The sequence below is a fragment of the Acipenser ruthenus genome, chromosome 7, assembly GCF_902713425.1.
Source record: "Acipenser ruthenus chromosome 7, fAciRut3.2 maternal haplotype, whole genome shotgun sequence".
Taxonomy (NCBI): domain Eukaryota; kingdom Metazoa; phylum Chordata; class Actinopteri; order Acipenseriformes; family Acipenseridae; genus Acipenser; species Acipenser ruthenus.
In genome coordinates, this window is record NC_081195.1 from 34,028,642 (window position 1) to 34,039,490 (window position 10,849).

The 10,849-nt window shown below is 38.7% G+C and overlaps 1 protein-coding gene across 3 annotated transcripts in view; it reads left to right on the plus strand.

The window, feature by feature from the left end:
* LOC117415972 (protein bicaudal D homolog 1-like) overlaps positions 1–5,750 on the plus strand; it is a 138,486-nt gene extending 132,736 nt beyond the window's left edge. For 2 of the 3 annotated variants that reach the window (XM_034026958.3, XM_059026815.1), the window contains 2 exons: positions 2,376–2,451; positions 3,920–5,750. In XM_034026958.3, the coding sequence (XP_033882849.2) occupies positions 2,376–2,423 (48 nt within the window). In that variant the 3' untranslated portion in view covers positions 2,424–2,451; positions 3,920–5,750. The remainder of the gene's footprint in view (positions 1–2,375; positions 2,452–3,919) is intronic. The other variant, XM_034026960.3, reaches the window with a different exon arrangement.
* Positions 5,751–10,849: the final 5,099 nt, after the last annotated feature.

Sequence of the window (10,849 nt, forward strand, 5' to 3'; positions counted from 1 at the left end):
TTCAGCCCCTTTACTTTCAGTGCAGCAAACTCTCTCCAGAAGTTCAGTGAGGATCTCTGAATGATCCAATGTTGACCTAAATGACTAATGATGATAAATAGAATCCACCTGTGTGTAATCAAGTCTCTGTATAAATGCACCTGCACTGTGATAGTCTCAGAGGTCCGTTTAAAGCGCAGAGAGCATCATGAAGAACAAGGAACACACCAGGCAGGTCCGAGATACTGTTGTGGAGAAGTTTAAAGCCGGATTTGGATACAAAAAGATTTCCCAAGCTTTAAACATCCCAAGGAGCACTGTGCAAGCGATAATATTGAAATGGAAGGAGTATCAGACCACTGCAAATCTACCAAGACCTGGCCGTCCCTCTAAACTTTCAGCTCATACAAGGAGAAGACTGATCAGAGATGCAGCCAAGAGGCCCATGATCACTCTGGATGAACTGCAGAGATCTACAGCTGAGGTGGGAGACTCTGTCCATAGGACAACAATCAGTCGTATACTGCACAAATCTGGCCTTTATGGAAGAGTGGCAAGAAGAAAGCCATTTCTTAAAGATATCCATAAAAAGTGTCGTTTACAGTTTGCCACAAGCCACCTGGGAGACACACCAAACATGTGGAAGAAGGTGCTCTGGTCAGATGAAACCAAAATCGAACTTTTTGGCAACAATGCAAAACGTTATGTTTGGCGTAAAAGCAACACAGCTCATCACCCTGAACACACCATCCCCACTGTCAAACATGGTGGTGGCAGCATCATGGTTTGGGCCTGCTTTTCTTCAGCAGGGACAGGGAAGATGGTTAAAATTGATGGGAAGATGGATGGAGCCAAATACAGGACCATTCTGGAAGAAAACCTGATGGAGTCTGCAAAAGACCTGAGACTGGGACGGAGATTTGTCTTCCAACAAGACAATGATCCAAAACATAAAGCAAAATCTACAATGGAATGGTTCACAAATAAACATATCCAGGTGTTAGAATGGCCAAGTCAAAGTCCAGACCTGAATCCAATCGAGAATCTGTGGAAAGAACTGAAAACTGCTGTTCACAAATGCTCTCCATCCAACCTCACTGAGCTCGAGCTGTTTTGCAAGGAGGAATGGGCAAAAATTTCAGTCTCTCGATGTGCAAAACTGATAGAGACATACCCCAAGCGACTTACAGCTGTAATCGCAGCAAAAGGTGGCGCTACAAATTATTAACTTAAGGGGGCTGAATAATTTTGCACGCCCAATTTTTCAGTTTTTTATTTGTTAAAAAAGTTTGAAATATCCAATAAATTTCGTTCCACTTCATGATTGTGTCCCACTTGTTGTTGATTCTTCACAAAACATTACAGTTTCATATCTTTATGTTTGAAGCCTGAAATGTGGCAAAAGGTCGCAAAGTTCAAGGGGGCCGAATACTTTCGCAAGGCACTGTATATAATGCTCTACAGGGTGAAAGGTGGGTGCTGTAGACAATTGTTTGTAAATTATTCTTTATCCAGTCAGCTGTGCCCTGTGCGAGTTGGTCGATTGTTACACCAACACAACTCGCTCACAATATTTCTAATTGCCAGGCCAGAAACGTAAAAAGTACATTCCAAAGGAAGCCGTTCTGAACTTAACCTTATACAGTAGCATATACCATTTCATTTCTTACATGTTAAATATCCTAAAGTGACAGCAGTACCACTCTCTTCCCCACATTGCTACCTGTCCAGTTGTATTGCTTTATGACACACCTTTTTTTTTTCCTGTAGGTCTGTGGTCTTAAGGAAGGACATTAAGGAGTGTATTATGCGAAACAAAGTGGCACGCACCCATACCTTTGCAATTATGTCGCTTTTAACTTGATTTATGCCTCTTCTAACATCAGAAGTAAACTTTTTTTTGAGACACAAATGTACTTTGTTTTTGAGTATTCACTTGCTAAGGCAAACTCCTGAGTCCTAAACTTAATGCACTGTTTTTGTATAACAGTACACTTAAGCAATTAGACACGACAATGTTTGCTTTGCTGTGAAGTTACCGCAATACTAGGTGCGTTGCTAAGCACCAGGCTGAAGAGAAACAGCCAGTGCTCTGCTGTCTAACCTCTTCACTGTTTGGAATCTTGCTCTACCAATCAAAGTGCTCTGTTCACCCAAGCCATTTTACAATGTGACACACAGATCTGGTTATAAGGCAGCACGATTGTGGCTCTCATTTTTACAATAAAGGTTTTTTTTGTTTTTTTTTTCCAAGTGGAAACCTCTTGTGAAGAAATCCAGGAGAGACACACTCAGAGGCCATTCCTCATTTAATCTCATGATGTTCAGAACATTTCTATACTAACCCTATACTGTCACCTTTCTGTATATCTGTCTAATGTATCAGTTTCTTGTAGATTGTCAGCAGCCTGTTCCCTCAATATCGCCACTCTCCCCACAACTAAGGCGAGGGCTGAAATCTCAAACCGCCAGGTAATCTTTTAGCCGACTAGTCATAACTACCCACTCAGATGCATGTGGTGTTCATAGAACAAGTATCAACCAACTTGCATTCACTCCTAGCACGCCGATTCAGTGTTGCATGGAACAACCACGCACAGAACTCCAAAGATCCATAGCACACAGCCAATGTATTCCACTCTTATTCACTTATTATATATATATATATATATATATATATATATATATACAGTACACTGAAATAAATACAATGTTTACAACAACCTCATTTTTTGCCCTTTTTTGTTTTTCAGCATTATCACAGTTGATGTTGTTATTTGCATAGGTTACGCAGTTGGAAAATGCTGATGAACACTTATATTTATTATTTGCTGAAGTTCTGAATGACCACAAATATTTGCATGTACTTTATAATACCTATTTAAAGATACAGTCGCATCCTATTAAAAGTGTTACCAGTCAGCATCTCAAAACAATTTGCATAAAAAGCACAATAATATCATAAGGAGACAGATGTCCCTGATCATATAGAAAAAACTGAGCAAGCTGGTAACGACGTGCTGGTCTCCCGATTCGACCTCACACACTCAGGAATGCCTTTAGCTTGCAGTGTCTGTTGTAGATGTTTGTTGCAGTGAGCCCGGGGCTGTACGGTTTTATTTAATTGAGTCATTTAGCCCTTGGAATAGGGTTGTCCAGACAACCCAATTAAAAGAAAGTACAGTATAGTCATTGTGAGTTGAGTGCCAGCACGTATTTCCTCTCCCTTACATAATTCATAATCATTGTATGACTGGTCATTGAACCATTCCCATGTCACATCATTAATTTAGGAAAAGATCTGAGAACTCCCTATACCTCCTATATTTGTCTATATTGTATACTCGCCTTAAAAATACACTCCTGCTTATTATCAAAATAATAATAATAATAATAATAAGTATAGTAAGCGAATAGGCTAGTATAAACCACGAAACAAGCTTTTTAAATAAGAGACGTTACCTTCACAGACGAATTATTAATAATGTTACGGAAACGCCTGTCCTGTGCTTGTCAGACTCAATTAAAAAGCTATTGCTGACAGATCCTTGACATCTCTTAGTTTAACAGACAGTCCTGTACCATACATGTCTCTCACTAAGCGGTAATTACACTGTAGTTGCATATTTTGTAAATACACAACCACGTGTGTATTTACAAGTAGTTAATATGTAATTAAGTATGTTACGGCATTGTAACTACACCACAATATATGCAATAACTTAAAGTTTTACTGTTTATCACATTCTAATTTCCTTTACCATCACTAACAAACTCATGCACTGTCCTTATTAAGTCCAGTTCTGTTTTATGTACAGCACAGTCTTCTGTCATGTGTTTCACACTATTACTGTTACAGTGCTAACTTACTTCATTACAGCGTGGCGTGCACAGAGCCTATATTTCTTATTTGTTTTGTTTTTCTTCTTGAAACTTGCAGTCCTAGTGTACCGGTAGCTCTTCAGGAAGAACAGGCGCATCCCAGCTCCCCGTGTGTACCCCTCAACTGCCTGTCTAAGCCTCCTCCCTACCCCTAGCCCTGTGCAACAGCTCAGCCAGAGAACAGCGCCCAGGAGCCCGGTGAGGAGGGCTGTGCCACTGACCAGCCAGAAGGGCTTCCATGCTCTATTGCATAGTGACGCCAGGCTCAGACTACTACCAACCTAAAGACTGAAACCGTACGAGAAGTCGAAAGGACACATGCACAGGGGTGGCACAGGGCTTATCCAGGGAGACTATATTTGAAAGAACGTTTATTTATTTATTTATTATTTATCTATTTATTTCTGACCTTCAATAGAAACGCGTGGAGAAACTCATACCAGATCTTCCCTCCTTGATCTGAGCTGCAGTAAGGGACTTCGGTCAGAACTTGAATCAGACATGCCAGGTGAAAGAAGTGTTTATGAAGCTTATGCATCCAGCTACGCATCAGGAGTGTTTCCATCTGTCACCAGAAATAGCTCGGATTAAATCAAAATTAAGGCAGCGCCATTGCCATTATAAAGTATTGCTATGGAGGCGCCATAAACTTTGATTTGATGTAGGCCCATGTTGTTATTGCCTATAAAACCTTGCACACAGCAGGGATCCATGTAAATAAACTGTCACAGGAACCAAAAATGAAAACCTACAGTGAAATAACGATTCGTACTTAAAACCAGTTCAATGTTATTCCATGAATTAAGTATCAATTCAACAACAAACCTGGGTAGGATCTTGTATTCGCAGATATGGTTTAAAACCTGCAATCCACACGCTTGTCTCTATCTCGATATGGTTTAAAACCTGCAATCCACACGCTTGTCTCTATCTCGATATGGTTTAAAACCTGCAATCCACACGCTTGTCTCTATCTCGATTGTTCATTTAGTTGTTCAAAGGGAACAAAACAATCTCCACCTGAATTAGATTTTGGATCTCTCAAATAAACGGGGCGACGTTTGTAATTACTCGACAGCCACTTCAAACTTGACCCTGCTGCGCATTAGACCAGCGCATTGGGAGTTAGACAGTGTTACTTTATTTGCAATGTTAAGAGTTCTGTAATTCTGCCTCTACATGGTTTATGTACCACAGGTTATTCTGTGGATGGAGTCTCTTCCACAAACATGTATTTTTTTTATCAGTCAGTTGCTTCTCAATAACAAAAAAAAAAGATCTCTGCCTTATTTCTGGGAGGGGGATTTTAGTATAATTTAATACTAACCAAAATGCCACATAATGTATGTTCGTGTTAGGATAAGACACACAAAGGAATTGAAATAGTGTTTTTTAATATATATTTTTTGTTATGTGTTTTTTTTTTTTTTTAATTATTATTAATATGATCATATATTCCGTTGAAGTATATTTTGTGTTCCATTTTTCTTTTTTATTTAGTAAAGAGAGAATACAACGCTGAGGACTGGTTCCTGTAGTGGAAACAGTGGTAGGCCGGAGCTGTTTTTATTGCACAAAAAAATAAATGGTTGAAAATGGAGTGTATTTTCTAGTCACTCAAACGACCTGCGTTTCTTTGTTACTGACTTCTAGCAAATGTGTTACTTTGATGCCTTTTTTAAATGCAAATCAGTTTAATTTATTCTAGCTCCTTTTTTTGTTGTAATAACAAGGTGTAAGGAATATTTATTTATAAAATCGTTAATTTATATAAAAAAGAATAGGTGCTATGAATAGCTATTTAAAGGGTACATCATTTCATGCAAACATTTATGCAATTGTAGGGTTTTACTGTCATTCTAACATACCAGGAAGCAGTTAACATTCCCAATGTTATCCAGTTAATGTATATATATATATATATATATATATATATATATATATATATATATATATATATTTAACGAGAAATAAATGTGTGGTTACCATGGCACCAAAAGCCTATAAATACCGGTACCTCCAATATTTGTTTTCAAACACACTTTCCCTTGATAAAGGTATGTTGACTCTTTGAGCAAAAACGTATGCTATATTAAATATACACCACCTGGCCACTTTATTAGGACCTTTACCTAATACTGTGTTGGGACAGTCCTGCTTGTCCTGATCACAGCCTTGACATGATGTGGCAGAGACTCCACATGGTGCCCGAAGGTGTCTTGAGGGATGTTAATGGTGCAGTGAGGCGAATGCATGTTTCAAGTTCATCCCAAATCTAATCAATTGGATTGAGATCTGGGAATTGTGGTCCATGTCCCTCGACTGAAACCATTCACACACAGTTCTGGCCAGGTGGATGAGTGTGCTATCATCTGGGAAGCAGCCACCATCATCAAGGTACAAGTTGGGTGGACTTCATCTGCAATGATGCCGAGGTAAACTGTTAGCCTTCTAGAGCAATCAAAGATAAACCTGGAGAACAAACCCCACACCCGAGCCAAAACAGAATGGGGCAGACATGTCCTAATAAAGTGGCCAGCCTGTGTATGTTGTTCACTGTTTTAATTTCTTTACTGTAAATGAAGTTTGTTTGGGCAACCCCCACCCCCCAAATAAAAGGTTGTGTTTACTCCAAACAAACATTATTCACGGTATCAAAATTACCAAAGAGCATTGGAAAGGTCAACAGTGATGGATCGGGCTGCACTTTTTTTTTTACTTTCGTTGTCTTTAAATGAAAACTTTGAAAACTACGCAAAAATGTCAACAGGGATAAAAAGGTGCTTATTTTTGAGACGTAGCAATGTGCACACTGTTCTGTAACTAACAAAGAGAGACTGTTACTGTTAACACATCTACAAGTTTATTTGTACCCTGCCAAACTGACTGAGAAGAGTTACTACTGTTGGACAAAACAGGTGCCTTCATCTTTCCCATTGCAAAAACATAGAAGCTGGAGATTGACAATTAAAGGTTGTTTAAAAAACAGCATGGTTATATAAAAAATACATTTGCAGCAAGCAAGTAAAAAACATGTTGATGGATTTGTTTCAACAGTGCAATAAAGGCTTTAAGCAAACATCATGGTGACGTTCAATAAAGCACCATTCTTACCAAGCACAAAGAGGGACATAACATGGACACAAACCTACAGCTCTACATTATTATACCCGGGTAAACACTCTCAGATGGACTCCTTGTCCAAAGTGTGCCTATTGAACCTGGAAAAGCAGTTTGTATGCTCCAAGCCGAGGCAGAATGGGAGTACAAACAACAGGAATTCTAGTCAGAAGCCGAAGTGATACAGATGACAGATAGTCAAATACTGTATTTATTCAGCAAGATTTTTTTTTTTTGAGTTGCACATTTCTTCAATCGCCCTTTAAATCAGCAGACAATACTGACACACAGTAATCAAATGAGATTTCCCTCTAGTTTTGGCAAATTGAAATCATATCAAAAGTATTCAACTGCTCCTTCATACAAAAAAAAGAATATACCCGATAAATTAAAAGTAAATGTACTACCTTGTTTCCAATTAAGGTCTTAAAGAATAGGTATGTTGGTAATGCAGTTAAATGTATACAGCCTACCATCTAGACAAAAGCCATTGTACTCCAGTATTGTGGAAGTCGAAATACACCACACTGTCAAAGAAAGACAGTAATGAATTCATCTGTTGTGTTCCTCGGTTTCTTTTTTCATTGTTTTGCACATTTGCTTTTGTTTTTAATTGCAGTCACCAAATAAATATTTTACCAACCTGTTGTGTAAATGATGTTAAGCCCCATGTGACAAAATCATAAATGTGTTTGCTTGCATGAAGTTTTGAATCACTCAGCAGTATTTTTAACATGACCAGTTGGCTGGACAGTTCTCATTTCCAGCCCTATGTAAACTGAAAATGGGACTGTCTGCAATTGACATTCCCAGGTTTTGGCGTACAGAGCAGCAGGTTGATAAAAATGTGCTTCCCTGTCCCAAGCCTGCCAGCTCAGTCCTCATAAAGCAGGAAATAAATAAAATCTGCCATTGTTCTCAAGTGATGGTTTTGAGTAGGGGGCTGAATTAGGATACATCTTAGATGGTAGATTGTACTGTAATCACCATCTTAAAATGTTAAGTAACATAAGATGAATGACTTTTAAGTTGCATGAATATTTTTTTTTACTTGATTAGCCATCCAATTGCTACTGATGTATTTTTTCTTAAATTCTAAGTGTAATACTGTATGTGGGAGTGTTAAGACAGGAAGGAATTGTATGCCTTTGAGATTCATTTTATTTAGAGCTGCATTCTCCATGGTGAAGCATTTGGGAAATGTCAGGTGGTCGAGAAAGCTTGACGCAGAATAACCCTATGTTGTCAAAGGAAGTCTTTCCGTTAAGGAGAACGTGTAAGAAAGATAGAGATGTTGGTTGCTTTCACTACACACTAGGAAAACAGACTGAGTGTCAGCAAAACGGCTGCCATTTGTGTGATACTTATTCTCAAGTGAATGGAACATTTCTTCCTGTTGTTTGTTAAGCTTTAACTCTGGCTGTTTGTACAAGAAAAGTTCCTGTTGGATGGAAACTGAGTCACCACCACTGCAGAAAAACAAAAAAAAGATAGATGGCAATATGCTGTACTGGGTTTTACATTTGTATTTCTTCTTAAATTTACAACAGTGTTATGCATACCTGTTTCCTGATTAAATAAATGGAAAATCATTTGACTGTTATTGGAATTCTTTCTTTGTCTGTGTGTCTTTGTTTCTTTCATAGAAGACTGAAAAAATGTATTGCTGCAGGGCAAAATATCAGAAACCCCTGCCAGGATCCCTGATGAGGAAACCCCTTTAAATGTATGCAATAAAGCAAAGATAAGTACACAAGAGGTCATTCCGCACTGCTTCAGATGTCATTTCATTGTGTTTTTAAATTGGTTCTGGGTTCGGTTGCTACAATTTTGTTTTGGCTTCAGTTTGAGATCCTCATTCCATTCAAATCATGTGACAAGGTGGCCTATCAGCTCTGTTGGTCCAACCTACTCTGTCTGCAGAAATGTAAAGTAGGTGGGGCTGGCATGGTTTGAATAGGCATATTGTCACATGGCTTGTATGGAATGAGAACGGTTGTTCAGTCCGGGCACTTAGGATGCCCCAGACAGGCTCAATGCCAGGTAAAGGCAGATTTAAAGAAAGTTTTAAATAACTCGATACTGCAGCAACAGAACCCAGAAATCTCTGCAATTTCACCCATTCCAAGTTTTACTACAAACTTGCTTAGCTCAGGTGTGTCTTATTAAACTCATAGTGAAACCAGGAATGGATCAAACTGACTCAATGCAATGATTGTCTTACTTATATCCCAAAATATCGACTCAAATGCAAAACATCCTGTTTATAGAGACGGCCTGCCCACAATACCAAAGCGCTGCTTGAAATTGCTTGACAGCCTCCAACAACACATTCTGAAATCTGGATTTTCCATTGAAGTCACCCATCCAAGTACTGACCAGGCCTAACCTTTCTTAGCTTCTAGAGCTATCCTGCGCATGCTCCAAGCTCACCTAGGTGTGGAACACACCACCTGTTCTGCAATATATATATATAACCAGTGAGACTCGACGACAATACCAGGAGTTTCTGTAATACAATCACACTTCAGCACAGGTAAGAAGCATTGCACACGAAACACCAAGGACCAACCAAAGTCTCTTATTAATGATATTCTCAGAACTTCAACATGAAATAAACAAAACGTTTACTGAAGAAAGTAAAAAAAAAAAAAGAAATTGCCTTGGAAATTAAATACTGTACTAACAGAGAGACGCCACAAGGGGGAGCTAGAGCTTTGCAGCCACTGTGAGTGCAAACGAAAGTGCAGTTTCACATTTTATGAATGGCATATATAGCATACAAAGAACACCTTGTAAATAATGTGTCCCATTTTAAAGTGGCGTATCTGTTTAAAAGCAAAAACTATTGTGTATTGAGATCAGTTCTTATTTGTCACAATAAAACAAGGTCTAACCCAGGGATCTGATTCAAAGCAAGATGGTTATTAATTTAGTAACAGCAGTTTATCATTTATATGAATGTGGTAATAGCAGTTTGGCATTTTATGTCATTTTGACACAGTACAGTCCAGTTGAACTCGGAGAAGGGCATCCACATGAGCGAGATCTGAAGCAAATAGGAATGGATTTGTGAAAGAGTACGACTGACGCCAAACAGTTCCTAAAAGGCCTGAGTCTCACTACAACCGAGTGACACTTGACATGCATGAGTGCTGCATGCATTAAATATAATGGGTACTACAAAACACTGCAGCCTTAGCACTTGCAAGGGAAACTGCTACGTTTCACAAAACTTTGGAGAGTAACTTATAAACTCTTGGGCTGATGCAACCGTTTACAGTGTCATATCAGATGTAATTGAGTTGCAAAGTTGTGCTGTAGCAGTCAATACAGCTACAGGGATGGAAATACTGTAAGACTCCCATTGCATAGCAGTTTGATCCATTCCTGGTTTTAGTATGAGTCTAATAAGACACACCTGAGATGTTACCTATTGATGTGGCAAATTAAGATAGTACTAAAACCTGGAATGGGTGAAACGGCTATGCAATAGGGGTCTTATTACCATCCCTACTAGAACGGCACTCTCAGCTGCACTGCTCCACAATCACGTACATATTCATTCATGTTCAGCAAACAAAGAAAAAAAGGAGCCTCTTTTCAGGATATTCTTACAGACTCCAACATCTCTGCTATTTTTCTAGTCTTTTAAGCTAACAGCGATCTTAAATATGGGAGAGCCCTTTAAACACGACAATATTACAATCAACAGTTAGTTACAGCGCATTGAACTGAACTTCGGTTTAATTATTTGTCCCTATGTATTACCTTAAACTTATCTTAAAAAAGGGAACACAGAATGTCAAAAGCTAATGAAAAGGTGGGAACCGTAACAAGAAGCTGGCTTGGAGATGTCCAGGCAATG